The following is a 13,313-nucleotide window of genomic DNA, read 5'->3' on the forward strand; positions in this document are numbered from 1 at the left end:
AGAAAGTCTCACACACACAGACACAGAGCAATACACACAGTCACACACAGAGAGAAACAGATACACGCAGTTGCACACAGGCTCCCGGAGACGCAGAACAATGGGCGCATTGTCTGGGTTGGCAGCAGCTGGGGAGGAAGGAGCCGCAGTGTGGACCGAGGAGGCCGTGGGGCTGCTGTAACCTCCCACCCCCACCCTGAACCATCCTAAACCTCTTGCCTCTTCCAGAAGTCAGATTCTGCTGGGACCTGGATTTGCTGAGGGATCAGGCTCCCAGGCGCCCCCTCCCCAGCCTCCTGGGATGTCTGGTGGGGATGCAGGGCATCCCCTGAGGACCAGTCTCCCTCTGGAGCTCTGGGGACTCGGGGTCTTTCACCCTGATGCTCTTCGATGCTCCTCCTGGGATCCTTGGGAAGATTTGCCTCTCATCCCCGCGAGGCAGTGCCTGGGGATCAGAAGCCTTAGGTTCTGCTCTTAACCTCTGACCCCAACCCCTCCAAGACACACACCCTCCCTCCATCTGAGCCCAGCCAGCTGGTGCGGGCAGCGCCTGGCAGCATTGTGGGTTCCCTATTGTGGCTGAGACAGAGAGCAGGTCATGACATCCTTCCCTTAGTGGCAAGCTGTGGAGAAGTCACGGTACTTTCAGTGAGCTGCAGTGGGGGCACAGTGCCTCTCCCCATCCCAAAGCTAGCCCTTGCCTCCCACTCTGACCAGGCAGCCCCAGATCTCAACAGAAAATTCTGCCAGGGGATTCCTTACAGCCCTTGGCCCATGTTATCAAATCTCTCCAAGCCTTTTCTCACCCTCAGCTACTGGTAGCTGCTGTGTGCCCTTGGGCATGTCACTTTCTCTTCCTGAACCTCAGGGTCCCAGTCTGTGAAATGGGGCGGGGGTGGGGGGTGAGTGAAGCTGAGATAGCTGAGGGTATTCTGTAGTCTCAGGGTGGGGGTGGGGATGGAGGATACAGGAGTGAGTGCAGAATGTAGAAGCCACCTCAGCCCTCCCTGCCCCTCTGTGGTCAGATCTCTGGGGAGTTCCCAATTTCTCAGGCCCTGGGGTGTCTCCACACTTCACAGCCTCAGGCCTCCCAGGAGGCTTCACCGTAGGAGGGAGGGGAGGGACTTGCTGAGCTGGCTGGGACACAGCCTTGTATTTGCAACACTTTGCTTCCTTCCAGTCCCTATCCCTTTCTTCCTGGGGGCTGAGGGCTGGCAGCCGGACACAAACATCCGGGGCCGGCCAGGACTCTGGGGTTCCCACCAGCCTATCCAGGCCAGCAGAAGGAGAGGTGGCAGAGGACCAGAGCTAGGGAGTCTCCAGCCCAGAGCACCTCCAGGCTCCCTTGCTCTCAGGCAGGGTGGGAAGCTGGGCTGGGCAGCTTTGAGGGCTGTCCTGAAGGAGCTGTCCCTTGGAGGGATCCTTGGTGGCATCCTATCCCTCCCCTTCAGAAACTGGGGTGTTTTGAGGTTTGTTGAGTCCCCAGCTGGGGTTCCTCTGCTGGCCTGGGGCACCCTGATGTAGGGGAGCAGAGTTGTGTGTGGAGGTAAAGAGGAAGGACCAGAGCCAAGTCAGACAGGTTGTCAATGCCTCTGAGCCTTGGCCTTTCAACGGGGATGGAGATGCCCTTCAAGGTCACAAAGTCCCCCACGTGGGACTTTGCAGTGGGTCCAGGCTGAGGGCAGGAGGGGCTGAAGGCGAATCTGTCTGTCCCCACTCAGAATGACTGGCCACCAAGGGACTGAAAGGAGGAATGAGGGAAAGGCCTCACTAGTCTGACCAGAGTGACCCCGAGGCAAGTCAGAGCCCTTCGCTCCCCGGCTGACCACGGCAGGCAGGCAGGGACGTGGGTGGGACCTCTGACCGCTGTCCAGGCCGGAGCGGGTGCCGAGCCCAGCGCAGGGGCCCTGCGGCTTCTATGACCACATTTCTAGAGTATAATTCAGGACCAGTCATCTGACGAGTCTGGTCGTGTGAGCCCTTCGAAGGGTTCAAGCAGGAGACTCACAGCGGCTGCAGGATCAAGGCGTTGGGGGCCGCTCCAGGCTGCGGGGGCACCCAACGGAGAGGTGGAGCGGAGAGGATGGAATGACTGCCCGTCTCCTTCCTCTAGGCCCCCAGCCCCGCCCCGCCCCGCCCAGCTCGCGGGAGGACCGGCCTCGCTCCTGCCCACACCGGACTCTACCTGCCCCTGGGATTCGGGTGGGGTGGAGGGTACCCGACCGCCAGCGTCGCCTGCTGCGCAAGTGAGGCCTGCGAGCCAACCCCGCCTCCGCCCCTCGATTGGGCGCGCATTTAAATGTCCGGCCCCGCCCCGAGCTCCGGGCGCTTATATATAGGCAGCTCGGCGGTCGGCGGGCGGCATTCTGGCGCGGAGCGGAGCGGCGGCGGGCGCAGTTAGCGGGTCGGCCGCGGAGCGGAGGTGCAGCTCGGCTTCCCCCGGCACCCCTCCCCCTCGGGCGCCAGCCCCACCCCTCCGCCGGCCGGGCCGACCCCGCCGTACTATCCCCTGCGGCGCGAGCCCGGGGCGGCTCCGAGCGCCCCCCAGCAGACCCCCATCATGGGCAGCCAGAGCTCCAAGGCTCCCCGGGGCGACGTGACCGCCGAGGAGGCAGCAGGCGCTTCCCCCGCGAAGGCCAACGGCCAGGTGGGTACGCTTGGCCCGGCCGGCCCCAGCCCCTCCTCTCGCACCTCGCCCCTTCTAGGGCCCGGGGCCGGGGCCGCGCGCTTTGTCCGGCCCGGGACACGCGGCGCCCCCTCCCCCGCCCGGTCCCTTTGTTCTCGGCGCCGCAGCCCCCGCGGGCAAAGCGAGGGGAGGGGCGGGGAGGGGGCGCCGGCCGGGCCCCGCCGCCTTCTTTGTTCGCGGCCCCGGCCCCCGGCGCTGCCCCCCGGCCGCCCCGAGTGCCGCGCAGGGAACAAAGGCACTGCTGGGCCACGCCAAGGGGGCGCCCGGGGGCCGCGGAGCTGGGGCCCGGCGGGGAGCGCACTCCACCCTCAGACCCGACCTCGGTGGCCCACGGTCTTTTTTTTTTTTTTAAGGGGGAGCCGAGATGTGGGACAGCCTGGGGTGGGTGGGGGCCACTTACACAAAGCGGGAGGCTGGGAAAATAGGCCGTCCAGGTGCAGAGAGACAGCGCCCCGGGGCGGCTTCCCGCCCAGTGTCGCCTAGAGCAGCTCGCCCGCCTGCCCGGGATCCGCACAGCAGATCCGGAGCGGTTCCGCGCGGAATAGAGAGCGCGCCCCGGGGGACGGGGGACGGGGGTGGGGGCCACGGGACCCCAGCGCCTCCTGCCGGTCGCGCCGTCTGCGCGCTCGGTCCCCGCGCGCCCGTGAGGGGCGAGAGAGACGTGTTTGACGGGATCCTGGGTGTGGGTGAGGCTTAAGCCAGACTTTAGGGTTGCGGTAGAATCGAATCGGGGACCCCCTCCTCTAGAAGGGATCAGAAGCGGGCTGGGGGAGGGGGAGCTCCTGCCCTCATTGCTATCCCCTCTGCCCTGCAGGAGAATGGCCACGTGAAAAGCAATGGAGACTTATCCCCCAAGGGTGAAGGGGAGTCGCCCCCCGTGAACGGAACAGATGAGGCAGCCGGGGCCACTGGCGATGCCATCGAGCCAGCACCCCCTAGCCAGGGTGCTGAGGCCAAGGGGGAGGTCCCCCCCAAGGAGACCCCCAAGAAGAAGAAGAAATTCTCTTTCAAGAAGCCTTTCAAATTGAGCGGCCTGTCCTTCAAGAGAAATCGGAAGGAGGGTGGGGGTGATTCTTCTGCCTCCTCACCCACAGAGGAAGAGCAGGAGCAGGGGGAGATCGGTGCCTGCAGCGACGAGGGCACTGCTCAGGAAGGGAAGGCCGCAGCCACCCCTGAGAGCCAGGAACCCCAGGCCAAGGGGGCAGAGGCTAGTGCAGCCTCAGAAGAAGAGGCAGGGCCCCAGGCTACAGAGCCATCCACTCCCTCGGGGCCGGAGAGTGGCCCTACACCAGCCAGCGCTGAGCAGAATGAGTAGCTAGGTGGGGGCAGGTGGGTGATCTCTAAGCTGCAAAAACTGTGCTGTCCTTGTGAGGTCACTGCCTGGACCTGGTGCCCTGGCTGCCTTCCTGTGCCCAGAAAGGAAGGGGCTATTGCCTCCTCCCAGCCACGTTCCCTTTCCTCCTCTCCCTCCTGTGGATTCTCCCATCAGCCATCTGGTTCTCCTCTTAAGGCCAGTTGAAGATGGTCCCTTACAGCTTCCCAAGTTAGGTTAGTGATGTGAAATGCTCCTGTCCCTGGCCCTACCTCCTTCCCTGTCCCCACCCCTGCATAAGGCAGTTGTTGGTTTTCTTCCCCAATTCTTTTCCAAGTAGGTTTTGTTTACCCTACTCCCCAAATCCCTGAGCCAGAAGTGGGGTGCTTATACTCCCAAACCTTGAGTGTCCAGCCTTCCCCTGTTGTTTTTAGTCTCTTGTGCTGTGCCTAGTGGCACCTGGGCTGGGGAGGACACTGCCCCGTCTAGGTTTTTATAAATGTCTTACTCAAGTTCAAACCTCCAGCTTGTGAATCAACTGTGTCTCTTTTTTGACTTGGTAAGCAAGTATTAGGCTTTGGGGTGGGGGGAGGTCTGTAATGTGAAACAACTTCTTGTTGTCTTTTTTTCTCCCACTGTTGTAAATAACTTTTAATGGCCAAACCCCAGATTTGTACTTTTTTTTTTTTTTCTAACTGCTAAAACCATTCTCTTCCACCTGGTTTTACTGTAACATTTGGAAAAGGAATAAATGTTGTCCCTTTAGTGGTGCTTTAATGAGTGGTCTTCTGGGGGTAGGGTGAGAAGATTGGTGAAAAGTAGTTCACCTCAAACCTCAAGGGAGGAGTTAAGGCAGGCAGGTAAGTTTATGGGGTTTTCTTGTTCAGGGGGTTGCCCCAATACTCATGGACACCAGAAGTGCAGGAAAGTAGAGTTGAAACCAACCCAGGGACACATAGGAAACAAGCTCAGGAGGATATAGAAATGTACCATTTTATTACAAAGAGGCTCACAAAAATGAAAATAGTATCTCAAAAAGGAAACTAGACTAGCAACCTCCACCTGCAGAATTAGAAGACAGAGGGCAGGCAGTGTTTCTTGGCTCACTTGAGGCCAGTGGGAAGGTACGAAAACAGAACCAATCTAAAAATGGCTGATGTTACCTCAGGAGCCTGAAAAGAACAGGAGATCCTTGAAGACCCAGCCACCCCTTCTAGAATGTTCAATAAGGGCACCCTTCCAAAGCTACTAAGCAGGCACTTGGCATTTCAGGATTTTGTCTTATGGCTGCATAAAAGTATCCCTTTCACCCAGACCTGGCACCCTTTATGGTTCAAAGTTAAGAACTGGGGAAGAATGGGTGGCAAGGCAGCTCCTGGAAGAGCTCACCCAGCACAGCTGCCCTGGGCTCAGGGCCTTGATTTCTGTCCGTGGGGATATTTATATTTAATAAATTTTTATATAAATACACAGAGAAATAGAAAATATAAAATCTGAGGGGTTGGGGAAGAAACGTGAGGGACTCGGCAGGAAGCCAGAGCTGGAGAGGTCCATTCAGGCCAACTTGACCTCCTCCTTGACCCTGTGGAGAGAGCAGAGACTGGCATGAGATGACCCAGCCCAGAGCCTCGGGGCAAAAGTGCAGACAGTGACTTCCACAGGATCCCAGGTGACTACTGGGGGCTGGGGCTCCTAGCTCTGCCTAGAACTGCAGAGCCAGACAGACTGGTCCCTGAAAGAGGCCTTTGTAAGCTGGACCAGCTGTCCCTGTGCCTTTCCTCAGAGTGGTGGGACAAAGGGGCTGGTGCTCCAATGCCAGGGAGATGGCCGCAGGCAGCTCCTTCCTCACCCTTTGGCTTCTGGCTTCTCGTCCTTGGTTTTCTCCTCTTCTGTGAGTTCTAGAACACAAGAGTACAGGGATGGCCAAGGGCAGCACCTCTGCGAAGACCCATGAGGTCTTCATTTACCCTGAGACCCCTTCCCCAACACTACAGCTCACTGGACATACAACAGAGAAAAGCCCATCCTTGGTCCTCCCAGTGAGCCCTGTTGAGAACAGGTTGGACCGGTTTCCCAGCCTGCTACAGCCAGAACCTGGTGGGTGGAGGCAGCCCCCTGGGAAACTGGGGTGCAGTGCTGGGAAAAGGGCTTGGGTGGTATGTGAGGGCTGTGCTTGGGCAGTAGAGGTTCATTGTTTTGTGGGCCCTGCCACTTCTGGGAGCCATTGAAAGGCTCAAGGAACTGAGGAAGAGCCCCACAGGAGCTGGCAGGGCCTGAGTCACTCCCTCCTCCCACTGCCCTACATAGATTCATCCTCTCAGGCTCAAGACCCAAGTCCCGGCTGAACCCAAACCCACCTTTCTTCTCCTCTGGGTCTTTCTCTTTTTCATCCTCTGTTTTGACTCTCTTGGCTTTTTTGAAGTTGGAAGAGTTCTTGCGGCCCCCTTCTCCCTCCTCTTCAGAATCGGAGAACTCTTCCTCACAGGCAATTCGTTTGTCAGAGGAGCAGACTGGGAGGGAGTGGGAAGCATGGGTGAGAGGGCAGGCGGGTGCTGATCTAGCTCAGCATCTATGCCCAGTGCTTCCCTGTGTGTCCTCCAAGAGACACCAAGGGAAAGGGAACCAGAGAAGAGGGAGGAACTCGGGCTCCCTAACCTGTTCCTACAGGCACTGGAACTCGAAAACAGATTTCTCTATAGGTGGGGAGCTTGGAGGGACTGTGCAGCCAGAAATGGTGGTGGAAGTGGGAGCTACCTATTGAATGGAAGGCATAGGGTTCTAGGTCTAGTCTTACTCGAGATGCGCTTGTCAGGGTCTTCTTCGTCCTCATCGCCACTCTCCTCAGGGATGGCGTCCTCAGGAATCGCCTGCATTTGGACCCCGGGTGCGTGCGGCAGCATTCTAAGGTTCTCAAACAGTCGCTGTCTGTGGCCAATGGGAGAGAGTAGCAGGGCTCTGGTCAGGGACAAAGTCAGGAATGTTCAACCAAGGGGTGGCCGGAGGATATACTCACTTGATCTTCTCCAGGTACTCATTCGTGTTCTGGTTGGTCATGTTGGAAGGACTGATGTGGAGCTTGAAATCTGGTCCAAAATATTCAAAGTAGTCGTTGTATGGAAGCTCTGATTGGGGCAGGAGAGAAGACCGTCAAGAGACCTGGCCACCACACCCTAACCATTTGCACGTAAGCACCCTAAAGCATTTGTAGGTTTCTCTGGGCCCATTTATCCAAACAGAGGAGAATGCCTCCAAGACACTGTGAGACACGGGTACCTATGGGATTTCCATCTTTTTAACATCACTCTCCTATGTCTATACCAGTGATGTATATGTCGCTAAGAGAAGGCCCATGTCCCTGGTTTAGGACGCTTGAGGCCATGCTCATCATGAGCGCTCCCTTCACTCGCTACTCCAGTTACTCTACAGAGTAGAAATTCCAAAGCTGTAAATTACCACTGAGAACTTTGTCCAGACCAAAAGCAGGAGGGAGAGGGGAGAGAGCTAAAAAGGACTAGGGAAAAAGTGATGGTTATGGTCTGCTGATCACAAGAGGACAGGCAGGAGCCTCAGTGACTAGTATCAGAAGAGGAGCGGTCATATGACCAACGGGGAAGGGGTTATAAACTTAAGGACAGATAAGCTCCAGCTCCCACCCAGCCCAGCCAAACCTGGCCCTGCAGCTATTACCATTAGGGATCTCCGTATCCAGGGCCACAGCTGTCTCGTACGTCCAGCACCGGGCAACATTACGAATGGTGTAACCACCGCCTCCCAGCATCAGCATAGGCAGGTTAAAGCTCTTGACAAATTCCACACACTTGGCGTGCCCTTTGGTGAGAGAAGGGGTGCTGAGTTACAGGAGCACCAAGCAGGACCCCGCCCACCCATCCTTATGCTACCTGGTCTCACCTTTGATAGTTAGATTGAAGCAACCTAACCGATCCCCAGATAGGGAGTCGGAGCCACACTGTAAGACCACCGCACTAGGCTGGAACATCTCCATTACTTTCGACATGACCTAAAATGATACATCCTGGTCACCACCAACCTCAGGAAAGCAGTACGAGGTTTGGGGTGGAAAGGCTGGGTGCAACACTTTCCCACCCACTCCTACCTTTCCACTCTCCCTCATGCTACGTGAGAGAGAAAAGGGAGTGCTAGGCTGGAGCTCTTGCTTGCCCACTTGGGATTTCAATTTTCCAATTTAAAAAGTTCTCTAAGACCCTTCTAACACTCTAGTAACACTGAACCTAGAATGGCCTCCCTGTCAACTCCCTAAGTCTCTTCTTCTGTTGCCCAAGCTCTAGTGCCACTTCCTCCAGGAAGCCTTCCTGACCTTTAGCTGCATCTACTCTACTCATTCGGTCTTATAGACTTGAAGCCTTATATTATGAGCAAGCACTTTTAGTTTATCTTATTCTCACAAGCAGAGTCTTACATTACTGAGACCGAGACCGCAACTCCCACTTCTGTAGCCCTTATTAAATACTAGGCACATAGTGAGCAGTCAGTGTTTGCTGAATGACTACCTGACCTTATTAGGTTAAGCAGTTTCTTACTGTTTGTAAGTGAAGATTTAACTCCTTGGCATGGCATTCAAGGCTCCCTTTGAAATACTGAGCCCAGCATACACTTCCCACCGCCTCCTTCAGCACTCCTCCCATACACCACACTGGCCTACATGCTGCCACACTGGCACCTCTGCACTTCTGCTGGTGCTGTTCCTTCTACTAAATGCCACCCTTACTGCCGTCACCTCCTTCTTCACACGGGCACCTCCTTGTTTTTCAAAGTCCAGCTTAAACATCAGCACCTCTGTGAAATCATCCCTGGCTACCCTCCTGCCAGCCCAGGCAGTAGTTTGTCTCTCATTCCTCTGATCATCCCTTAAAAACACAGGCACTAGGCCAGCCTGCCCATGGAACATGCCAGACCGCCTTTCCAGAATCTCTGGATGGGCTGACTGGTGAAGGGCTTTCCCAGACAAAGCCAGTCTGCAAAGACTGGAGTGTAAGTCCCTACTTCTTCAAATGTGCAGACATCAATGTAAGGCAATGAGGAACACAAAAAACCAACGAGACCTACCACTACCGAAAGAACACAATAATCTCCCAGCAGCCCAAAGAAACGGAGATACAAAAACAGTACTAATCATAGACTACTGGGTATGTGCCTACCTTCCCCACCATAGTCCATGAGGGCAAAGATCATGTCTTAGATATTTTTGTATCCAGCAGAAGACCTGACCCATAGAAGGAACCAACAAATATGGGTGTTTGTTCCCCTAACTGACCACACAGCAATCCAGGGTTCAAACACTTCTATCTCCCCACCAGCTTTAGTAAGGAGAGATTCCTGAGGTATGGTAGGGGTGCTTTGCTCCCTTCCACCGCCGACCAATCCCCCGTTTGTAGCCCAAGGGGTGGATAAAGCCACTTACCGGCTTGAAAATGGCCTCATAGGACTCGTCATCAATCCCGTCTCGGAGTGGGTAGTTAACAGCATAATACTTGCCTTTGCCAGCCCCGATATCCTAATTAAAAAGGCCATTAAAGTAAAACTGAAGGATGAAGCTTGAAGGAAGGTCAAGGATAGGGGCTGGAGGGATAAAGGAAGAGGTTCAAGAGAGACAAGCTAGGCCCATGACGTGGGCCAGGACAGAACATGGGTACCTTGTTAGTACCATTCTCTTCACTGGCAAATCTAGCTTCACTGGCAAATCATCTCTGGACATAGCATTAAGCCTACACCCAGGCTGAGAGCTGTTGATGGGACCAGAGATTGAATATCCTACCCTATAGCACAAGATTTCTACCTTGGGATTGGGTTAGAGCTGGCTGGCAGGTGGGTCACGGAAGTGACAGCCACCCTTGACAACCCTTTCCACTCCAGAGAGCTCTAATGCTCACTCCTCTTCCCCCATGCTCCCTCTCTAGGGTGTTGTGGAGGGAAGGAGAGAGGTAAGAAAGTCCTTCCCAGTAACCTCAATAGTGAGTGCACCTATTTAAGTCCAGCACTTTGGGAGGCTGAGGAGGGTGAATAACTTGAGGTCAGGAGTTCGAGACTAGCCTAGCCAACATGGCAAAACCCCATCTCTTTTAAAAATACAAAAATTAGCCGGGCATAGTTGCACGCACTTATAATCCCAGCTAAATCCCAGCTATTCGGAGGCTGAGGCACAAGATCGCCTGGAGGCGGGAGGCGGAGGCTGCAGTGAGCCGAGATCACGCCACTGCACTCCAGGCTGGGCGACAGAGAAAGACTGTCTCAAAAAAAAAAAAAAAAGTGAATGCTCATTTATTCTAATGCTTGCCGTGGCAAACAACTGAATTAGTGCCACTTTTTTACCCAAGGGCCACTGGGCATGGCAAAGCAGCTGATTTCACCGCATTCATGCTAATAGAAGCAGATGGAACAGTTCAAGGAAGTAGCTTCCAAGGATTCTTATCCTAAGATTCACGGATGGGCTTCAGTAAGGGGACTTGTCTATTAACTATTCTATATCAGATGTAAAACCTCATGTACTTTTCTGGAGAGAGAGTCCATAGTTTTCAGTCAAAAGGCTAAAGGGGAAAGTGACCCAAAAACATGAAGAACACTTGAGATGTCCTTCAGAGTCCCAATTCCTACCCCCAAACTCAAGGCTTATGAGACATAAGAATAGTGTGATGCAACCCAGCTGTGGCCAGGAGGAAAGTACAGTGAGTCAGGAGACCCCTCTTCTTTCTCTGGCCCTTTATGTCCTATCATTCCCTTCCTCCAGAATAAGGAAGGGAAAGAGATCAGGGCAAGTGCTTCAGATTGGGATGTGGTATTCTGATTGGCAGGAGGCAGGAAGCAGTTTTTAGTGGCATGAGATAGGAAAGAGAAGTAGAGCTGCCAGCTGAGGGTGAGCTGGTTGGCTCCTAAAGGGCGTTCTCACCCGTAGGTCCCCAGTTCCTGGGAAGTACTCTCCATACTTATGAAAGGACACAGTCATGACCCGGTCCGTGGTATAGAAGGCCTCTTCCACGCCGTCACCATGGTGAATATCAATGTCAATATACAGCACCCTCTGGTGATACCTAGGATCAGAAGGGGGTCAGGGGTCTGGGAGCTCTTTGGGGATGGGACGCGCCAAGGGCGCCAGCTCCCAGCTTACCGGGCTGGCTGCCTCCCTCAGGTATCTCTAAGCACCAGAGACGTGGAAACTGGCTGAAGGAAGGTGGAAGAGCGGCCGGGTGTCTCCAGAGGCCTGACCAAGCCGACCAAGTCCGATCTTCCTACTCTACAGCCAGGGTCAACTCCAGCCACACAGGGACACTCTGGAGGCAGGATCTGAGCAGCACCTGCCCCTGATCATGCCGTGGCTCAGATCAAACCAAGACCCCGTCAAGGAGATGATGGCCAGAGACACTCACCGAGCACATCCTAGCCAGCACATCGGTAGGAAAAGCAAACTAGGGAGGCAAGCCCAGCGGGGGAGGGAAATGGGAACCTGGCCTAAGGTGCTCTTCCAAGAGACAAGGCCAGGCAGGCATACTTTAGCAGTTCCAGGATGGCCAAGACGATATCATTGACGTAACAGAAGCCAGATGCCTCGGACTTCTTTGCATGGTGCAGGCCCCCAGCCCAATTCACAGCGATGTCCGTCTGCTGCTTATTAAGTTTCACAGCACTTGCTGGGCATGAGAAGAGAGGACATAAGCTCGTTACTAAGCCACTCTCCCCTTCCTCCAAGAAGCCCAGGGAACCTAGTGAGAGGTTAAGACCTGCCTATTCAACAGCTGTATTGTACAATTCATAGACCAGTCCCCTCTCTCCCACCCTACTCCAGCAGGGAATAAACATGATACTGGCTACTCTTAAAAAACGATTTTCCAAACTGAGGGTAGTAACCCATTAGCAGGCCTTAAAATTGATTTAGTGCATCATGATTAGTGTGTGTGTGTGTGTATATATATATATATATATTTTTTTTTTTTAATGAAATAGCATAGAAAAAAATATCAGAGTAACAGTAAGGGTAACCGCTCTTTTGTAAAACTCTGGCTTCAGAGTGAGTGAGTGTGTGCATGCATGCATATGTGTTATATGTATCCTGGATTGCATGTGTAAATTTATTTCTTACTATGGCTCATGGTCAAGGAACTTTGAAAAAATACCAAAGATAGGCCGTGTGCGGTGGCTCACACCTGTAATCCCAGAACTTTGGGAGGCCGAGGCGGGCAGATCACCTGAGGTCAAGAGTTCGATACCAGCCTGGCCAACATGGTGAAACCTCGTCTCTACAAAAAATACGAAAAAATTTAGCTGGGCGTGGTGACATACACTTGTAGTCCCAGCTATCTGGATAGGCTGAGGCAGGAGAATCGCTTGAACCCAGGAGGCGGAGGTTGCAGTGAGCCAAGATCACGCCACTGCACTCCAGCCTGGGTGATGGAGGGAGACTCTATTTCAAAAAAAAAGAAAAAGAAAAATTACCAAAGATAGTGCTGATACACTAGGTCAAAAAGCACTAGCACAAATAGGTCCCAGAAGAAGTAAAAGAGAAATACACACCCATGTGTGCAAGTGCATTTGTGGCAGTGTTAATTTGTTGTTGTTGTTGTTTTTTGAGATGAAGTCTCACTCTGTCACCCAGGCTGAAGTGCAGTGGTGCGATCTCGGCTCACTGCAACCTCCGCCTCCCAGGTTCAAGCCAATTCTCCTGCCTCAGCCTCCCAAGTAGCTGGGATTATAGGCACACACCACCACGCCCGGCTAATTTTTGTATTTTTTAGTAGAGAAGGGGTTTCACCATGTTGGTCAGGCTGGTCTCGAACTCCTGACCTCAGGTGATCCACCCTCTTCAGCCTCCCAAAGTGCTGAGATTACAGGCATGCGCCACCGTGTCCGGCTGCAGTGTTGATTTTAACAGCAATAAAAGCATAGATTGATCCAAATTATCAAGAAGAGGGACAGATTATATCAACTCAAGTAAATCCACAACATGGAATAATCACAGAGCCACAAGAAAGCAAGCTGCGGAAAACTACAGACAATTTCGTTAAGTAGGAAATGCAGGCATAAAACCATATATATGTGATATGTATATAACCCACTTTTGTAAAATATAGATATTGTATATGTATGATACAGATATAAAAACACACACAAAAGAATGACCATACAAACACCAACATGGTAACAGAGGTTACCCACCAACCCTGTGACTGTGGGTGATTGTTTTTTTCTGTGCACTTCTTTGTTTTCTGTGATTATATTGGTGGGGCAGCGGGGGTGGACACAATGATTATATTGGTGGGGGATCACAGGAAAATAAATATTTGTTAA

General features: G+C 53.8%; 2 protein-coding genes across 4 annotated transcripts in view; one reads left to right on the forward strand and one right to left on the reverse strand.

Annotated features, from left to right (window-relative positions):
• Window positions 1–1,157: 1,157 nt before the first annotated feature.
• On the forward strand, window positions 1,158–4,763 carry MARCKSL1 (MARCKS like 1). Its single transcript, XM_054464674.2, has 2 exons — window positions 1,158–2,647; window positions 3,501–4,763. The coding sequence occupies exons 1-2, from the start codon at window positions 2,561–2,563 to the stop codon at window positions 3,999–4,001; spliced, it is 588 nt and encodes a 195-aa protein (XP_054320649.1). The 5' UTR covers window positions 1,158–2,560; the 3' UTR covers window positions 4,002–4,763.
• A 214-nt stretch (window positions 4,764–4,977) lies between these two features.
• The window catches only part of HDAC1 (histone deacetylase 1), a 41,794-nt gene continuing 33,458 nt past the window's right edge, over window positions 4,978–13,313 (reverse strand). For 2 of the 3 annotated variants that reach the window (XM_054464654.2, XM_054464662.2), the window contains exons 5-14: window positions 11,521–11,659; window positions 10,921–11,062; window positions 9,439–9,531; window positions 7,908–8,016; window positions 7,686–7,826; window positions 7,012–7,120; window positions 6,793–6,923; window positions 6,356–6,508; window positions 5,848–5,896; window positions 4,978–5,580 (exon numbers count right to left, since the gene is read on the reverse strand). In XM_054464654.2, coding sequence (XP_054320629.1) covers window positions 5,553–5,580; window positions 5,848–5,896; window positions 6,356–6,508; window positions 6,793–6,923; window positions 7,012–7,120; window positions 7,686–7,826; window positions 7,908–8,016; window positions 9,439–9,531; window positions 10,921–11,062; window positions 11,521–11,659 — 1,094 coding nt within the window. In that variant the 3' untranslated portion in view covers window positions 4,978–5,552. Of the gene's footprint in view, window positions 5,581–5,847; window positions 5,897–6,355; window positions 6,509–6,792; window positions 6,954–7,011; window positions 7,121–7,685; window positions 7,827–7,907; window positions 8,017–9,438; window positions 9,532–10,920; window positions 11,063–11,520; window positions 11,660–13,313 lie in introns of all 3 variants that reach the window. The other variant, XM_054464647.2, reaches the window with a different exon arrangement.

The sequence above is a fragment of the Pongo pygmaeus genome, chromosome 1 (genome assembly GCF_028885625.2).
Source record: "Pongo pygmaeus isolate AG05252 chromosome 1, NHGRI_mPonPyg2-v2.0_pri, whole genome shotgun sequence".
NCBI classification, from domain to species: Eukaryota; Metazoa; Chordata; class Mammalia; order Primates; family Hominidae; genus Pongo; species Pongo pygmaeus.